Raw genomic sequence first — 19,003 nt, 5'->3', positions numbered from 1 at the left:
TATTATCAAATAGGTTTAATGAATCAGAATACCACCTACTTTTAATGAATGCAAATCCGACTCGTAAGTTGGATTTGATTTCTGGCGGAATAATTTTTTATTTCATTTCCGCCTTCTTAACATTTATCCAAACATAGGAATAAGGGAGAAAAGGAATGAGATGTCTATTCCCACTCCCTATTCCCGTGTACCAAACACCCCCTTAGAGGTTATAATATAACTCTCGAGGACTCATAGATGAAGAGAAGACATTCTTCTTCTTATTACATAAACTATACTTTCATCAATTAATGTTGTTTGACTGGAATACCAAAGAGTAATTAAATAAGTTTTAGTCTCAAAAGGTAAAGAAACCTTTTGTTTGATGTTAAAACAATTATTAAAAAACAATTTATGAAAATAATTTTTAAAAACAATTCTCAATTTCTCTTAGGAACTTAAAACTTAAATATATATGAACCGCATGATAAATAAGAAAAAATGTAGGGACTCTATAAAAACAATTACATTTAGGGATCTTAGGGCCCTCACATCTAGAATACACAGCAGTCTCGCTTCTCTCCCTCACACAGCCTCCTGCAACAGGGCCTAGGGTTTACTGTTTGATAATAAAATACTGGAAGGGATGGTGAATTTGCATTATTCATGACACTGGTCCATGATTCAGATTCACCATGCCCATTGCATTGGGAAAGGTATGGCTCGATGCTGCTTTCTTTCCTTTTTTTTTTTCCTCAAATTCGTTTGATATCCCTTTGAATAATGCAATTTAGTGATAAATTTTATGATTCTTTTTCTTCAAATTTTCTTGAAATAAACAATCCTACTTTTGAACCCAGATACCCTAAATGTTCAACTATCAAAGATGGTAGAGAGAAAAGAAACCCTAATTTAGGTATGCATGAGGTCTAGCAAAGAAGAAACTTACCGTACCATGCGATGTTTTGTAGAGTAGGACTACATTCTCTGAAACAGGTGTTCTTCATTTTCATATAAAATCTTGGAAATTGGTGAGGAATGGAAAAAGAAAAATTAGATGATAATTCAATTCTCTTATTTCGTTGCAATTGAAAGTGCGTTGGAAACTTAAATCTAATAATAACATTTGAAATTTTGTGTTTTTTGAAATTTGTTTTTATAGTTTCAAAATGCCCTTTCACAAATTTTCGTATCCAGTTCTCCGAAACTGAAGGGGAAAGGGAAAGAGAAAGGGAAAGGGAGAAAAAAAAATGGTTTTAAGGAATAAAATTTCTAAGAAATTTAACTGTCTTATTTAATTAAGAAAAAAATAAAAGAAAGTGAAGTATAGTTAACATTCTGCAAATTTCTCTACGGTTCAAAATTTGTAGGCTTTGTGTTTTCTTAAGAAATGGATCATATTAGAAAATAATCTTGAGTTTATATTTTTGTTCCCTTTCCCTTTTCTCTTCATTGTCTGTAAAGTTTGAGATTCTAAAGAGGCTAAAACTCTCACAAAAGATAAATTCAGATTCATGATTCTCTAATACTGAAATATAACTTTCTGGGTCACCAAGGAGCTCCATGGTGGCCATGAAACTAGCATGCTGCTCTGCTGACTGGCATCTTCTGTTGTTCTTCCAGGTTGCCTACTGTTCCTCCTTTCTGCTTTGGCCATTCATTCAGAGCCTATAAGTGGCACCATTGCCCATGGGTCTGCATGGGAGTTGCAACCCAGTTTGTGTCCTTAGTTTCTGGGAAGAAGAAGGGATCGATTTGGTCCTTCTTCAACCTCCATGTCTTGCTGTTGGTGAGGTTGGCAGAAAAGTGGGGTCATTGGCCTTGAATAATGTAATGATTGTTCCTTTGCTTAATTGGCAGGGGTGAAATGGTTTTTGTGTTGCAATGTTCTAGTCCGTAACCCCCACAAACATTAGAGGAAAAAAAGGAAAAAATTGTTTAGTGTTTACCTTTGAATTTATGTGGCTGATTTCTGTCTCTTTTTGTGATCAGAGTTCATCTTGTTCTTCCCTCTGCCGTTTTTCTCCAGTATTACTGCACTTTGTTCCTCCTAGTCAAAATTTCTCTTTAATGGCAGGAACTCCTTCAGCACTGGCCTCTTAGATTCTTCAGATTCCATATTTCACTACTCTTCTCATCTTCCTTTTTGAAAACCTCAACAGTTGGAACCAAGAAAACAAGAAAATAAAGTAAATAAACAATTACCGATTGATCAGAATCATTAAAAGTAAAAACTTCAAAGAACCCCCTAGAAGATAGCCTACCATACTTGAGAATCAATGTGCAATAAGGATTTGTTTTTGTAGTCATTCATCTTGACCATCTCTTGCTCTAACTTCTCAAGAGTCAAGATCATCATCCAGTGCCTCCAATCTCTCGGAAACGCCCTTAGTTTTAGAAAGGTAATCCAAAGATCGGCGTTGTTGTTGGGGATGTAAGTCTATTTTTGGCACCCAAACTCAATTCCAGAGAGCTTGAAGATTATTGGATCTCTGTGTGGTGAAATCTGAGTACAAGAGGACACAGGAGGGGTGGTTTTGAAGTTATGAAAAAAGAGAGAAAAAGGTGAGAATTGGGAAAAGGGCATTGAAAAATCCCTAGAGAAGGCTTTGGTGACATCAGAGATTCTCCGTGTGAAGTTCTTTCAGGTTTTGATAGCCACATATCCTTGCTTAGTTGTCACATATCTGCTGTTCTCTAGGTAACGTATATCTGTCTGGCTCTTTCCAATTTATGCTGTTCACAACTTTTACCTAATGTATATCTGTTGTTACCTTGCCTATGTAATACAATTTGACATCAACGGGGTGTTGCAAATAAAATATTAATAATACTAGAATGGATAAGTTTGATGTGATTAGTTATCATTTGTGTATGCTATAAATAAAATACTTGTGACAAAACAAGGAATGAAGAAAATAAAGTAGTTAATTAATTGTATGAATCTAGATGGAGAATAATTTCACAAAATTATATTTTATGAAAAAAGAAAAGTAAAAGTAAAAGGCATTAATTGAATACTGCTCAGCAATGCTGTGTGTGTGCATGCGTTCGTCTCAACCAATTAAATATTTATTTTTGCTAAAGATAGGTTGAAAAGTGGCTTTCAATCATGTTATATTTTAGGCATTGAATTAAGTTAGTGGATAATTTTGAAGTATCAAATCAAAGTACAGGATTTAGCTTCAGCTTGCTTATGAGACTCGACATAGATCCATGTGTCAAAAAGACGAAATAAATGGCCTTAGTATAATTGTAAATCATCAATTATACTCGGAAAAAAAAAAAAGTGAAAGAGTGGAGAATGTTGAGTTGATAATTAGTTTTTTTATAAGTCGTATTTACCCTTATAAGAAATATGAGAGGAGGGCAATTTAAGATGTAAAATGACATTATGGTTTAATCACTAGAATGAATTGCTTTACTTTGTTACTAATAATTTTGTCCTTAACATGGAAACATTGGATAACCCATGTTACATCTTGGACCTATCTGAGACCCATGTGCTAATTGTAGCCTAATTGCATAACCTGGTTTTGGGTCCTAATCATGGTAGGTCCTAACCTGGTTTAAAGAAATCCTTTCTTCTTCTTCTTCTTTTATTTTATTTTTTTATTTTTTTGAGCTGAATGTTTTGTGCTTATTGATGGATAACATTTTTCTTAAAATATGAGGTAAAATTTGTTTTCATTTTTTCTGTCCTGCACAAACCCATTTGTATCAGTCCATCTCTCTTTGAACCATGGTTAAATATGTCCTCTTCATTGAAGGGACAAGTTTCTCCTGCACAAAATAGAGTTAAATGAACCTGTTGTAATGCAAATGGTAGATGCAAATTATATTATGTTTGTGTACTAGTAACCACAATCATGATTGTTCTGATAAAGAAAAATATAATCATGATTTCTAAATTCTAAGAACACTGACTTAAAAGTAATAGACTGTTGTTTGGATTCTGTTTTTGAACTTTATAGGTAAACATAAGTTAGACATCCGGTGAAACAAAATTCTACTAGGGGCAAAAGCATATGAGCTTGGCATTGAAATTTTTTTACTAAAAGTTCCAATATTTCTGTCTCTTGTCTCTGAAGGATCTTACTGAGTTTGAAACAGATTTTTGGCAAAACTGAAGTTACTATTGGCACTGTCTTGCAAAAGGGGACAGTGGAGAAAGCTGTGTTATTTTCATCTGTTATCAATTTTGCAGTCTCTTTTAGAAATTTCTTCAAATTTGCTGAGCATTCATTAAATTTCATTTATATTAAATAAAAAAGGAATCAATTGATTCACATTATCATTGCTGTGGAACCAGGAACTTGAAAATGTGGGGTGAACTTCTATGGAATGATGTCCCAGAAATTCAAGAAGGGTTGGATATGTATTCAGTCAAACAATTTGGATCAAATTGAGCACCGAATCAAACCTGAAACAGATCAAAGAAAATCGTTCATGTGATGTTGGGTTGCTGAGAAGATGGGAAAGCCCAAGAATCTGAAATTTTGCTCAGGTTATCCTCATAATTGTGTTGCTTTTCATGCATTTTTTTTTCTTTCTTCTCCTGATTAGTCATTTATTTATTTATTTATTTATTTTTACAGTTCCAATTCTTTGAGGTTATGAAACAAGAAGGCAAGAGGATGAAACAAAGTATGAAATCTGAAGAATCTAAGGATCCCGAACTGAAGGAATTCTTGCCATTAAACAGAAGCTTTGATGAGGAAGAACAAAAGACAGTAATCCTGGAGAAAGGATGGCAGGGAAGGGAAGAATTAGGTGAAATATGGCCATGGAAAGAAGCACAAATCAGCCATTGAAATTCCAAAGGCAAACCCTCAACTATTATTTTCCGTTTTCTCGTGTTTTGAAGGTTAATAGAATTTTGCAGTTAAAAAATCCTTTTATGCCTCTAATTTTAGAGCCTGGTTTGTGGTTGGGTTCCTTGTCACTCACACCATGCAACTTACCAAAGAGATCAAATAACAGATCACCAATTTGGAAATATTTCATTTTTTTGTATTGTGTGACCTCAGCACTTACAAACTGAACCCCTTCACATATACCCCTTACACATAAAATTCTAGGAGAATAAGTTTGCATCAGTGTCCCCAGATTTGCAAAACTGGCTTCTGAGGCCATAGCTCGTTTTCGACCCTATTGGCATTGTCAGCAGCAGAGGCCTTCCAAGTAGTCCCAGCACCGCTAAGCTTAGTGGACAACTGGGAAGTTGGACTAACTCCATGTGCTCCAGGAGTTTCCGGAGTGGCTCTCAGGTTTCCATGGCTCTTGGAAACTTGCTTGTCGATTTGCTGGCTCTGTATCTTCCACTTGTTGCCCCCTGTTGTGAAGCCGGTATTTCTGGAAAATTATACATACATCAATTTATTAAAGAGTTATTCAGAGGGAAGGTAATAAGATACTGCAGGACCATGGTGACTTTATGGGACAATTAAGTGTGGTGAGGTTCGCGAGGTCTTATTGCATAGAAAGGGTCTGGGTCCCTGGTGGTTTATTCTCATTATAACTTCCACTGTCCCAAAAGATTTATAAAGGGTAGTCTTTCTTTCAAAATGCTCTAACGCAAAAGCAACATTTAAAGAACAAACAAACAAAATGAAAAAGTTATGTAGGCTTAGCGGTATTGAAGTTGATAAATTGTAGGTTGGAAAGGTATTGAGGATCCACCTGGAGATGGCTTTTAACTTGATCATTTGTAAGCCCTTCAATTTGCATAATCGCTCTAATCTGCTTCGGGGTGGCCACTGCCCAACCCAAAGAAAAAAAAAGACCAGATATAGTAAGATAAGACTGAACTAAGAAGAAATAAAAGCAATTTGAATAACTTATATATATATATATTTGGTTTTATTTTTATATGGTAAAAAAAGACATGAAAGTTGATGAAAAAGAATAAAAAACTATTAAGGCAAATTTATTTTCCTTTTATCCCTTGGCTTTTCAAATAATTCCTCTTTTAAGAGACAAACAATTTCTCTTATTTAAAACTTTTAAAAAATAATAAAATAAATATTTTAATGAAATATTATACGCTAAAAAATTTACCACTTTCTTTGGCTAACCTCTTTTTTTTTTTTTTTTTTTTTAAAAGAAAAATAATCTCAAGTTTTTTTTATAACATTTATTTTTTTCTCCACTCTGATGCTTGCTTCCCTCACAATTATCGAGGTCTAAAGAGACGCACAAACTCCAATAAGAGAAAACAAAAAGAAAAAAGGATATCAGATCCATGATTCTCTAGTGGCAATAAAATCATGATATGTAACCTTCAGGACCACCAAGAAAGTCCATGGCGGCCATGAATCTAGCATGCAGCTCTGGTGACCAGCATCTTCTGTTGTTCTTCCAGATTGCCTGGTGTTGTTGCACTGCCTGTGGATTAAACGGCTGATGATGGGCAACACCTTTGCCTATGTCATTGTTCTTGGGAACAGGGTAGTTGTAACCCAGTTCAAGCCTTTCAGTCTGGGTTCCATCGGCAGCGTTGTTGTAGGGCTCTGGAAGAAGATGGTTGTTACCCAGTCGGGGCCTTGAATTCTGGGTTCCAGGCAGAAGAAGGGATAAAACTGGCTCTTCCGCCACCTCCTTGGCCACTTCTGTTTTCGCCATTGTTGCCTTGAATGGTGTGAATGCTCCTCCTCCTCCTCCTATGCTCAATTTGCAGGGCTGAAAGAAATTTTGAGCTATGGAAACTCCCAAAAACATTAGACGAAAAAGAACAGAAAATTAAAAGGGGTTTAATTACCTTGGGAATTGCAAGGGTGGATTTATGTCTCTTTTCATAGTGACAATTCATCGTCAGGTTCTCCTCTTCTCTGCCATATTCTTTCTCCATGGGTACTGCCCTGTGTTCCTCCTCATTAAAGCTTCTCTTTAATGGCAGAAACTCCTTCAGCACAGGCCATTTAGGTTCTTTAAATTCTATATCTCGCTTCATCTTCTCTCCTTCCTTTTTCAGAAACTCAACAGCTGGAACCAAAAGAAGAAGAAATCCATGGATCAAATTAAGGAGTTAACACTATATAAAAAAGAAAAACATCAAAGAATCCACCAGAAAAAGACACACCATCCTTGAGAAGCAGCATGCAGCGTTGAGGATTGCGTTTTAAGGCATCCAGCTTGCGCATCTCCTGCTCCAACTTGCTCACATAGTCGTTCAACTCAGCTAGCCTCTTAGAAACATCTCTGATCCTGGAAAGGTGATTCAGAAAGTGGGTGATGCTTGGAGGGATATAGCATTGTTTTTCAGTGCCCAAGCTGAGTTCCAGGGAGTCGGAATCCATTACTGAACCCACTAATGATCAGATATCTCTGTGACTCTGTGCCGAAGAGTGTGCAGTGCCAAGGCGAAGGAAGGATCGATGATGAGAATTAAGGGGGTTGTTTGGGAGTCAAGAAAGGGAGAAAAAGAGGTGGAAAATGGGAATCAGAAACAAGGGGATGGAAAAAGAGGTGAAAAGTGGTTTTCGGAAATCCCCAGAGATGGTTGTGATGATATCACAGATTCTCCATGCAAACTTGTTTCAGATTCTGATGGCCAAGTATCATCACCCTGGTGGCCGCGTATCGGTAACGTATACACGAGTCAACTCTCTCCGACTCGGCTCTAACTCGGTCTCACCACTCTGAGTTGCTCAACTCCTCTTAACATAATTCCGTTATTATGCTTATGTAAGATTTAAATTTGGAAGGAGAACAAACTCACAAACTTGGTCATTCTCAAAAATTAAATAGAAAATATATTAATTGAATGTTACTTAATTATAGGTCATTTGTATCTTTTTTTTTTTATTTCCCTCAAAGTGGGTATGTCCTTTTTGTTCTTTTTGTACATCTAATTTTAATATGTCATTTTCTTCGAGAATTAAGTTATGTTCGGTTTCCAAAAAAAAGAGAGAAAAATGTAAGAAAAAAATAAAAAGGAAAGTGGAAAGAACAAAAAAAACAAAAAAAAAAAATTGAAAGTAAATAATCATTTTCAAATATTTATTCAAATTTATTTCACTTATTTTTTTATTATCATAGATTAAATAATTTTAAAATACTTAAATTTTCAACCAATTTTAATTATATTTTATTTTCTTATATATTTTTCTCGTAGTGAAATCAAATATAAACTTTGAATTAGGGACGAGTTGACCAAAATTAAAGCTAAAATTAATTATATCCATTAACTTGAGGGAAAACAATTCTTTACAATCTATCAAAATAAAAGCTAAAAGTTCATGTAGCAATTCTTAAAAATCATTTTTGCTAATAATATTAATAATATAGGTTATGTTTGTTTCACAAAACAATTGAGAAAAAATGTAAAAGAAATAAAATAAAGAAAAAAAGTAGAGGAAAAGAGAAAGTAAAGGAAAATAAAAAATAGATTCAAAGCCAATAAATTATTTTTCCAGACGACTTCAAATTCAGTTTATTTATTTTTAACTCTTTTATATAAATATTAAATAATTTAAAAATACATAAATTCTTAATTAATATTGAATATGTTTTATTTTCTGTCATATTTTGTATAGTAAAACTAAATATGAGAAAATAATTTTTTTCTTTCTCTAGCACTTTTTTGAAACTAAACAAAATGTACATGGTTTTAGTATTATGCTCAATAGTTTTATTTTCACTTCTATCTTATTCCTAATTTAAGCTTGATAATATCCATTAGTCTACCTTTTCTATTATCTTTGGTATAGTCATGCAAATTTAAAGAGCATATACAAATTCGAGACAAGATATAAAGTGGGAAATCTCTAAAGAGATAATAAAACTACAAGCCTACTATAATTACAAAATCCATTATAAAGAAAAATATCAAATATAAGATTTTACTTACTGTTCATAAATTGTTTGTTTAGTAGCCTTTCAAACTTCGATTTCACACCATCTTCATATAAAGTACACTTGGAATCATCAACTAGCATGATATCGACCTCCTTTTGATACCCAATCAAGAAGACACTTAAATTTTATCGTAACTGAAAAAAAAAAAAAAAGAGTAAAGAGTTTGTAGAAAAAATTCTCACTTAAATATATTTTTTAGCTCAAATAACTAGAAATTTTCCTAAGAAACAATCCCGAGTTGGAAATGATTTGAAACATTTAAAGGGCTCTCTTATCCATTTCTCACTTGTATCTCTAGTTTTAAAATTAGGTTTTAGGGATTCAATCATAATCCAATGCCTCAAATCATTTAAAAAAAATGTAAAAAATATATATCATGATTGAAGTTTGATAATCCATTTATTAGATATATTAATCAAATTAATTTAGAGAAGATGTTCAACATATGAATATTTTTCTTTGTAAAAGAAAATTCATTTCCTCAATTTTAATTTGTAAAAAAAAAAAAAAAAAAAAGAAGGAAAAATGAAAAACCCTCCTAACCAAACTGCTAAATTTGTAAAATTTGAATCAGGGAGGACCATTTAATAAATAATCGAAAATGCAGGGACTTTAATGCAAATATATTGATTTAGGGTTTAGGGCTTCTTTAGAATAAAACCCTCGGAGAAGCCTCCCGTCCTCACGCAGCCTCCTGCAGCAGCACATAGGGTTCCATCTCAACTCTCTCTGCAACTAATGGTAAATAACACTTTTCTTCTTTTTAATAATCTTTGTATTCTTGGCATCTCTTCTAGGTTTCCATCTAGGCATTTTCTCTACTGCAGACCACATGGATCGCCTTAATCTACATTTGGTTATAATCTCCGTTTGTTTCCCTAGAAAGCTAGGGAAAACCCAAGAAATTAAAATTTTGAATCTCATATTCTATGTAATTTTTGGGCTTCGTTTCCAGAAAATGAAAAAACTTGACCTAAATAGGACAAATAGATCAGATTTTGCTCCTAGGGGCATCTAGTATTCGGTTCGGTGACATGTTTTTGAAAAATGGTTTCCGACTTGAACATCAATGGTATCAAATCTTCGCTCATAGGACTTTGATCTAGTTGATGCCGTGAAACTTCCTGTTGCCAACACCCTGAAGATTGTTTTTAGTACGGCTGTGTGGATAGTCCTTTCTGTATGACTACAAAAAGTTTATGAAGACTATATTTGATCAGATTCGCATTGGCACATATATTGGGAATTGTATTTTTTAGACTTTTAGGCTCAACCTCAACCTTTTGGGGATTAGATTGATAGTCTGTGTGTTAAATGTTGGAGCCTTGGTGTGCTCCAATTTTGATGAACTGCAGATTGTATAACCATGAGGTGTGGGATGTGTGGTCTGTTGCATTGACCAACGTTGCAATTTTGCACATGAAATGGCTCAAATATTTGGATAAACCTCCATTTGTTGTTGTTGTGAGGTGCTGAGTTCTTTTCTTTTATTGACTATGTGTCTATATATTTTTTCTCACAGGGTCCCAAAAAAGGTGGGAAGGCTGCAGTGCCAGCAAAGAAAAAGACTGTGAGTAACCATTTCTCCCTCTCTCAATGAATATTTGGAAGCAAAAACATAAAGTCAATGTATTGCTTTCCTTTGGTATAGATGGTGTTGATGAATTTTACCTATGCTTCTAATAGGGTTTTGTTACCACTAACTTTGTTGGTTGCCTTGTTCTTGACCAAGCTACTTTTTATGGGCTGAACTGGTACTGATTTTATGTTATGACTAATTCTTGGCATAGGATCTATTTTGTACAATATAATGTGTTCCTGATTTTTTTGCTTTTCATCCTTTTTGATTTATCAGAGGTTCATGTTTCTTTGAGGTCCTATTCTTTTGGGACTGAAGCCATTGATTTATCATAAAGTCAATGTATTGTTTTCCTTTGGTATAGAGGTTCATGTTTCAAAAAAATCATTATTGTTTAATTACTGGATTTCTATTTAACTGATTGTCCCATATTCAAAAAAGGGATTTACAAGTTATTACTTTTAATTGTGACCTTTAACCCAAGTGTGCAGTCTAACCTTTTAACAAACTTTGCTAGGTCACCTTCAATTTAGATGACTTTGGGTCTTGAACATGGAAATTGTAAGACTACAAAATCCTCTGGACTTGGAACTTTAAATAAAACAGTACAACCTTCATGAAGAATTAGGTGGTAGGGATTTTTTTATTTTATATATATACATACATATGTATGTATGTATATGTTTGTAGGTAGATGGTGCCAGTGGTTAGAATTCAAAATAACTAATTTTACTTCTAACTGTTTTGTCTATGTATGATGGTAATTGTTTTTGCAAAAATTATAGAAAGTTTTTGTCCATTTTCTGGGAATTTGGATTATTTCCCTTACATTTCTTCTTATTTTAAAATGTTTAACCTTTAGTTAGTGACTCTAGTGTTTTGTCTATTCAATTTTAAGTACAATTAATTTAGGGTTTTTTATGATGGCCGATTTTTAATAATTATTTGCAGGAAAAGGTTGTGAACCCCTTGTTTGAGAAGCGTCCAAAGCAGTTTGGGATAGGTGGTGCATTACCACCAAAGAAGGACCTGACTAGATTTGTCAAATGGCCCCATGTGGTCCGTATCCAGAGGAAAAGGAGGATTTTGAGGCAACGGTTGAAGGTTCCTCCTGCTTTGAACCAGTTTACTAAAACCCTTGACAAGAACCTTGGTAAGACTGTTAGAATTGTCACATTTGTGCCCCACTTCAGCTGTGTTAATCATGTCCAAACAGTGGAATTTCTTTTGTGTATAAAATGTGGCATGTTAACTGTTATATCACAATGACCTTTTTCGCACATAAGCTTTTCTTGCATTCTGATATTTTGCTTTCCCGGTTTTCTGTGTTATAGCTACAAATCTTTTTAAGATGTTGCTCAAATATAGACCTGAGGACAAGGCTGCCAAGAAGGAAAGACTTCTAAAAAGAGCACAAGCTGAAGCAGAGGGGAAAACTGCAGAGTCAAAGAAACCCATTGTTGTCAAATATGGGCTTAATCACATTACCTACCTCATTGAGCAGGTATTCTTGATTAAATGGAAATTGGGCCCTTGGTGTGGTCGTCACATGGATAATACTGCAAAAAAAGAAAAAGCATGTTTATTACTACAGATTAGAAATGCATTCTCCTGAATTTTTTGGTTTTGTATTTTTCCTTGGATGTGTTAAGAAATTGCATTTGACTTTTGCTTTTAGATTTTCTTCTCTTTACATTTTTTTTCCAGTCACAACATTTTTTCAATAAATGATTTTGGCATATAGTCATCAGTTGTTTTTGGTACTTTGTAATTCCATTAGATTTTTCTTCACCAACTTAATAGGTTCCCTGTGCTTATATATTGTTACTTCTAAGCTTCTTTGCCAACCAATACTGGATACTGTTAGTCCATTTCATTCTTATAAACGTCATAGTTTTTCTTTTAACTCCATTCTATCTGTGTAGAACAAGGCTCAGTTGGTGGTAATTGCACATGATGTTGATCCAATTGAGCTTGTTGTTTGGCTACCAGCTTTGTGCCGGAAAATGGAGGTCCCTTACGCAATTGTGAAGGGCAAGTCTCGTCTTGGAGCGGTAAATCTTGCTCACTTATTCTGTTTGTTGTATAATCATTCCATTTATTTAGGTCAATTTTGGATTTGGAATTTTGGATGTTTGACCTCATCTCATGCTTACGTGACCTTTCACAGATTGTTCACAAGAAAACAGCCACGGCTTTGTGTCTTACATCAGTGAAGAATGAGGATAAGTTGGAATTCAGCAAGATTGTTGAGGCTGTTAAGGTAACAATATCTAATCATGGCTCCAAGTGTTGAATTAATATTTTTTCTCTGGAAACTAGACCTGAAATTTTCTGGGAAAGATAGAAACTTTATAGTGCTCCAAAATGAATGGGGTCACTTTCATTGGCTGTGACTTGGCTGGTTGCTGATATACTGTTTGTCTCTCATTCTGATAGTATTTCTACTGCATAATAACTTGCATAAAATTTATTATAATGGAGTTCTTGTCCAGTAGTGTGGATGTTGCCCTTTTCAAAAATTTCATTTAACATTGAGGCAAATCATTAACTGTAAAACTTCTTATGCTTCTATTAATTAATCTCAGGCCAACTTCAACGACAAGTATGATGAATACCGCAAGAGATGGGGAGGTGGCATCATGGGATCCAAATCTCAGGCTAAGACAAAAGCCAAGGAGAAACTCATAGCCAAGGAGGCTGCACAAAGAATGTCTTAAGTGTTTCAACGCATAGTAGAAGGAGAAGCGCATAATATAACAGAACTCTTCTACAAAAGTTTCTTGCATATCAGCCATCATTTTGCTTGTCGACTAGGCTAAGTTTTGTATTTGGTCATCTAGCTGAGATACTAGTATTCTATTTGAGTTCTTGAGTTATCCTTTGGTAGGAGAAAATTAAAACAACTTCTGCTTTTTGGAGAACTGATCTGCTGACTTGAGAAGTGATGCTTTGTTTTATTCACCCCTATGATTTGCTGTTGCCGTTGAAAGTTTTCTCCACAGGAGTTTGTCTCTATGCATTAGTCTTGATGTACTAACCCCAGAGGCGTCGTGCTTCTGGTTCTCTTCATTCCCAGTGTGGAGGAGTATGCTCAAGATAACGGTGTTACCGGGGCCACAATGGTCTTATAAAGTCATGATAAATTTACTTAACCTGAATATGATCCATTTAATAATTATGTCAAACTGATTTCTCATTTGTTACATGGATAATACAATTAGACCCTGTGTAGTCCATTTAATAAATTGGTCGGGTTGGTTTTGTATGATTCTAAATAACCTGTTCATATAATTTCTAATTCGTTAAATTTGCTAATACCATTATGACATATTTAATCTCTTTAATATTTTAAAATTACAAAAAAAAAAAATTACTTTCAAAATACATTTTAAAGCTTAATTTTTTAAATCTTAATTAGTTTAATTATAATATGTTGATAACATTAAAAATAAAATAAAATTTTATGTTACGCTTCTTTATAATTGTATTTAATTTTTTAATTATTAAATGTTTTTATTTTTGTAATGTCGATTGCTTTAGTTAGTTATTTGATTTTTTAATTGCATGATATTTATAATCCAAAAAATATTTTTAATTTTTATAATTTTCAGATATTTAAAATAAATAAATTTTAATGGGTTGGGTCATAGGTAAGTCATTTTCACACAATTAAAGTAAACGAGTTAGATGGATTGAATACTTAAAAACCTAAACACGACTCTTTATTAAATGGGTTATATAAATTGACTCAATTATAACACAAATATAATATATCTAACCCAAACCTGCTAAAATTCATGATATTTTCAAATCATGTTGTTAAATTATGTCAAAATTGCCACCTTCGAGTGTTGTTGCTTGTGATAAGAGTGAATCTTCACTAACAATCAATTGTTGTATGATATCAAAGGGCTTGAGATCTAAGTTAATGACATTACAAGCCTCAACTAATCATCTTGATAAGTATATTTATCCCCAATTATTTTACAGAGTTTTGTTTTGGTTTATTTAGTCTTTATCATGTTTAGTTACATCTCCCTTGGTTTTGATTTCCTTGAATATTTTAGATACCTTGAAAATTGGAAAGAGCTTTTATTTACATAGGATTTGTTTGTTTGTTTTTTTTTTTTTCATTTCTATCAAATGAAAATAATTAGAGTTGAAAACTTAATTGTTTTATTCTCTTTCTTATTTATAAATTTAACTTTTACAAATATCATTTGTAGGGGTTGTCATATAAGAAAACCATGAGATCCACCATTATATGTTTCATTTCTTATTTAACTTTTACATAAATCCAATATCATATTCAACAAGAGTCCTTTGTGGGGATCTATAAGATGTAGACATAGATCCAATATCATATTTTTTGTCTTTTGGGGCAGACAAGTGCATATAGTTTGAAGATATTTATCGAAAAATAAATGAGTATAATAGTACTTTTACAACCTTATTGCTCTTCCTTAACCTTAAAAGGGTTCAAGGATAATAGGATTCTTGAGCAAAGTCATTTCAACACTTCCAACTAACCTTGAAAAGGATTTTTGATGTTGAGAACCGGTTTTTGTTCTTCTTAGGGTCATGAGAACAAACTTTACTCATAGGTAGCAACTTTGGTAGGAGTGGGACAAGTAAATTTTACTCCTTTGTTGCTTGATGAATTTTTAAAACCCTGTATCGTTTAGATATTTGATTTTATAAAATAAAAGATGAGAGGAAGAGGTGGTCCTAGTGGGCATGCCAAAAAATTATACACAACTTTCTTTAAGAAAAATTAGGTGGTAAAATTGAAATATATTGATTTTAAAGGATGATGTGGGTGCAATCTCTATCAAATATTTTGATTTTTCCTTTTGTAGTTGTTAATCAAGGGTCTAAAAAAGTTTGATCTCCAATTGAAATTTTGTTGAAGATTTGACGGCACAAGGACTTAACTTGGACCTTAACTTGATGTGATTTGAGTCTTGAGTTAACTTGGGCTTTAATTTGACTTAGGTCTTAGTATGACTTAGGCTTTTATTTTACTTGCGTCTTGGCTTGATTTAAGCCTTAGTGTAACTTGGCTTTAACTTGATTTGGGTCTTTGTATGACCTAAGCCTTATCATGACTTAGGTCTTGGCATGACTTAAGTCTTAACTTGTATAATGTTGACCATGGGCTTGAACTGCATGATCTCAAATAAAAAAGGTCTTTTTGTAAATCTTGAAGCTTGAAACTTGAATACTTTAAAGATCTTGACAATTCAAAGTCACTTTCAAGAAATTAAAGAATCTTTGAAGATTCAAAGAAGATTTAAAGCCTCTTTTGAAGATTTGATTTTTGAATTGTCTTTTTAAGAGCTTTGGAATAAGCTTATTTATAGGGGTTAGAAATATTGGATTCAAATAATTTTTAATCTCTTATAAATATTTTTCCTTAATTAAAGTTAATATTTAGGGAGATTTGGAACCCCGTATTTGACTAGTATGAACCATTTGAAATATTATTCTTTAATTAAAAATATAATAATATTTAAGGAGATTTAGAAGATTATATTAGTAGTCTTCAATTTGTTTCTTAATGAAAATTGATATTTTATTTTTTTCAATGACCAAATCCACAATTTTTGCTTATCATAATAGTTATTTGATTTTTGAATTGTCTTCTTGAGAACTTTGAAATGAGCCCTATTTATAAGGGCTAGAAGTATCTATGAAGTCAAGTTAAACAATCCTAGGTAGGGACCCAATGGGAGGGAGGTGAATTAGGTGTTGCTTTTCTTTACAAATTTTAGATGGGCAATTACTTACCTCCATTCCCTCTTCCTTTAACCCAAGCCTAGGATTCTTTCACCAGTACTAGGGCTTTCTTCAACCAAAGTCTTCAATTATTTTCCACTTGGATTCAAGGCTCCAATATGTCTTAACAACGTCCTCAAGTGACCCCTCACACTTAAAAGATATTCTCTCACAAGTACAAGAATGAAACGGTCAAAGTCAGCTTCCTAGTTTGTAAATTTAGACCCGAACACACAAGTAAACTAATGTTAAGGTGCACTAAAAAAAAACTTTTCAAAGCACTTTAATGAATTGCTATAGTGATTAGGGATAACAACGGGGCGGGTTCGAGACGGGTCGCCCTATCTCCGTCCCATTTAAAAAATTAAACTGGACGGGACAGGTATGAGAATTTACTGTCTTGTTTAACTTTTTTTTTGAATTTTTTTTAAAACTATTTTTTTAAATTTTAATTATATTAAAATAAATAATTAAATAATTAAATTTTTAATAACTTATTTTATTAAAAATATTTTATTTTATCTATATATTAAAAATAGTAAAATAAAAATTAAATTAAATTAATTTTAAAATTTAAAATTTAAATTAAATTAAATTTAAAAATTAATTTTATATATAATCGGGGCGGGGTGGGACAGTATCCGAACCCAGCCCGGGTTTTTAAAAAAATTATCAAATCCGTCCCAAACCCATTTATTAAAATTAAACCCCGTCTTATTAAGGATGGGACGGGGCGAGTACCCGAAAAGACCTACCTCATTGTCATCCCTAATAGTGGTGACTCAAGGTTGGTATGTTTATAAATGAACTAAAAGAGCTTTAAACATGAGTTTTAGAGTGAAAGTAGCCATTAGCCCCTGGAGTTAAAGTACAATTGTAGGTGACTGTGGGACTAGAAAGATTTCAATGAGTTGAAGTCTAGTTGACTAGCTGATATATAATGCTCAATTGCCCTTCAATTGATACTACTTAGAGAAAAGCTCAAAAGCCTCCCAATCAGTTGAGACATTTTTAAGCGTTTCCTAGACCTGTTGAGTTCGACTTTGATAAAAGCGTTGAACCCATCAACCGAGGACTCGATAGATATCCCCCACACCTATACTATTTTCAAGATTTGCAATTTTTAAGCTCCGTTTATCTTGGGGAAACTAGCTAGCATATACTCCCCTATATTTTTGGAAACTCTTTTAATGATAAAACATTGATTTTGTATTGGATTTCTCGTCAGCCAATTTTTGAAAAGATTGAGTTAGTTTGGGGAGATTTTGTACACCATATTTGGCTAGTATTAGCGTTTTGAACTATTATTCTTTATTAAAAAAAAATTATATTTATGGAGATTTAAAAGACTATATTTAGTAGTCTTCAATTTATCTGGTGATAAGAATTGATAACTATCAAATTTAAATAAAAACAATATTTTAATATTTTTATCAAAAATTATTTTAACAATTTTATTTTAATTTTCAATATATATATATATATATATATATTATTTTATGGGGCTCTATAATATTTGACCTTTTTTTGTTGGTATATAAGTACCTTAATTTAAGCATGTGGTAAATTGTAAGAGATTAAATTTTGTATATTAGGGCTATTAACATTTTATACGCATAAAAACAACTTGACTTTGAGCCAACATGAACCCAAAACGATCGTATCTTTGGGTTGCATCATGCTTTAAATCTTAAGGTTTTTAAACTCATGGCTAACATGACCCCAATGTTGATGACATATTCATGTTGCATTTTTCTTAAAACTCTTTTAAGTCTTTTTCTTTTTATGACTACATACATGAGAGTGTCCAATATTTAATTCACAATAATCTCTAATCTTGCAAACATGCCAAAAACTTTTCGAATAATAGTTTTAATAATATTTTATACTTTTTTAAAAATATATATCATTTTTCCACTATAATAAAATTTCTATTTATTAATATGTTCATATTTTGTATATCATAATTATTCATTTTCTTGTTATCTTAATTCAACTAATTATAACATATATTCCATAAATCATAACTATTCACTTCTTATCAAGCAATTGTATTTTAACTATTTATTTTCTTGTTTTACAAGTATATCTAATTTCCTTTTGCATGGAATGTGTGCTTTTCATTGGGGATCTATATAATCTTGATGTTGTGGTGTAGTGGTTATCACGTTAGTCTTACACACTAAAGGTCCCCAGTTCGATCCTGGGCAGCATCAATTTCCTTATTTATTTATTGTAGTTTACATTCACATCTTTTGGAGTTTAATAAATTTTCTTATGGAACTTTTAATGAATCTATAGCTCATCTTAACCATTTTTAGTTCAATGAGACTTGGAGACCACCTAAATGGATTCTACTAACTTATGGTGGATACATTCCATGGCCACTAACTATATATGTAATTATTTATTGGGATTTTAACTAAGAGAAAGTTGAATAAAAGGGGCATGTATCTTACTCTAGCTTTTGATGTTAGGATTGCTATACAGGTCATTGAAGATGTTACCCTAGTATTAACTAATAATTGTCATCTAGAACTTAAAGATTGTCTTTATGTACCTGAGTATAGAAAGAACCTTGTTTTGATTTCTAGTTTAAATAAATGTGATTATAAAGTTTATTTCAATACAAATGTTTTATCGGAAATAATAATTCATTTATTTGCTCAGGCCTATTAATTAACAATCTCTATCATATAACTCCTATTTCTATACTACCTTGATTGAAAATAATTATATCTCATTAAAGAGAAAAATACCTAACACTAATCAAACATACTTATGACATTTTTGCTTAAGTCATAT

At 32.6% G+C, this 19,003-nt stretch overlaps 2 protein-coding genes, 1 long non-coding RNA gene and 1 other non-coding gene across 6 annotated transcripts; 3 read left to right on the top strand and 1 right to left on the bottom strand.

Moving 5' to 3' along the window:
- The first annotated feature begins 445 nt into the window (after positions 1-445).
- LOC132255119 (uncharacterized) lies at positions 446-4,980 on the top strand. 3 transcript variants are annotated; one of them, XR_009467722.1, is made up of 4 exons: positions 452-695; positions 1,603-2,680; positions 4,292-4,486; positions 4,578-4,980. It is a non-coding gene; the product is annotated as an uncharacterized LOC132255119 (long non-coding RNA). The 3 variants fall into 3 exon arrangements; XR_009467723.1 differs by having other exon boundaries at positions 1,536-2,680; XR_009467721.1 differs by having other exon boundaries at positions 446-2,680.
- On the bottom strand, positions 4,980-7,414 carry LOC104881620 (transcription factor HHO5). The gene is made up of 5 exons (XM_019224858.2): positions 7,061-7,414; positions 6,740-6,963; positions 6,261-6,660; positions 5,662-5,738; positions 4,980-5,334 (listed from the first exon to the last, which is right to left on the bottom strand). The coding sequence occupies exons 1-5, from the start codon at positions 7,275-7,277 to the stop codon at positions 5,209-5,211; spliced, it is 1,044 nt and encodes a 347-aa protein (XP_019080403.2). The 5' UTR covers positions 7,278-7,414; the 3' UTR covers positions 4,980-5,208.
- A 2,066-nt stretch (positions 7,415-9,480) lies between these two features.
- On the top strand, positions 9,481-13,409 carry LOC100266932 (60S ribosomal protein L7a-like). The gene is made up of 7 exons (XM_002281653.4): positions 9,481-9,579; positions 10,361-10,408; positions 11,369-11,570; positions 11,752-11,921; positions 12,343-12,471; positions 12,588-12,680; positions 13,006-13,409. The coding sequence occupies exons 1-7, from the start codon at positions 9,577-9,579 to the stop codon at positions 13,135-13,137; spliced, it is 777 nt and encodes a 258-aa protein (XP_002281689.1). The 5' UTR covers positions 9,481-9,576; the 3' UTR covers positions 13,138-13,409.
- Positions 13,410-18,341: 4,932 nt separating this feature from the next.
- Positions 18,342-18,414, top strand: TRNAV-UAC (transfer RNA valine (anticodon UAC)). Its single transcript has one exon. It is a non-coding gene; the product is annotated as a tRNA-Val (tRNA).
- Positions 18,415-19,003: the final 589 nt, after the last annotated feature.

This window comes from Vitis vinifera, chromosome 14, assembly GCF_030704535.1.
Source record: "Vitis vinifera cultivar Pinot Noir 40024 chromosome 14, ASM3070453v1".
Taxonomy (NCBI): Eukaryota; Viridiplantae; Streptophyta; class Magnoliopsida; order Vitales; family Vitaceae; genus Vitis; species Vitis vinifera.
This window is presented reverse-complemented; position numbering and strand designations above follow the sequence as displayed.

Excerpts from the sequence above, each read along its gene's own strand:
- LOC104881620 (XM_019224858.2), bottom strand. The coding sequence starts at position 7,277 with ATGGATTCCGACTCCCTGGAACTCAGCTTGGGCACTGAAAAACAATGC. Across the intron at positions 6,661-6,739 it reads CCACCCTTGCAATTCCCAAG|CCCTGCAAATTGAGCATAGG; the intron begins GTAATTAAACCC and ends AATTTCTTTCAG. Across the intron at positions 5,739-6,260 it reads CTTTCTTGGTGGTCCTGAAG|TGGCCACCCCGAAGCAGATT; the intron begins GTTACATATCAT and ends TGGGTTGGGCAG.
- LOC100266932 (XM_002281653.4), top strand. Across the intron at positions 11,571-11,751 it reads AACCCTTGACAAGAACCTTG|CTACAAATCTTTTTAAGATG; the intron begins GTAAGACTGTTA and ends TCTGTGTTATAG. Across the intron at positions 11,922-12,342 it reads TTACCTACCTCATTGAGCAG|AACAAGGCTCAGTTGGTGGT; the intron begins GTATTCTTGATT and ends CTATCTGTGTAG.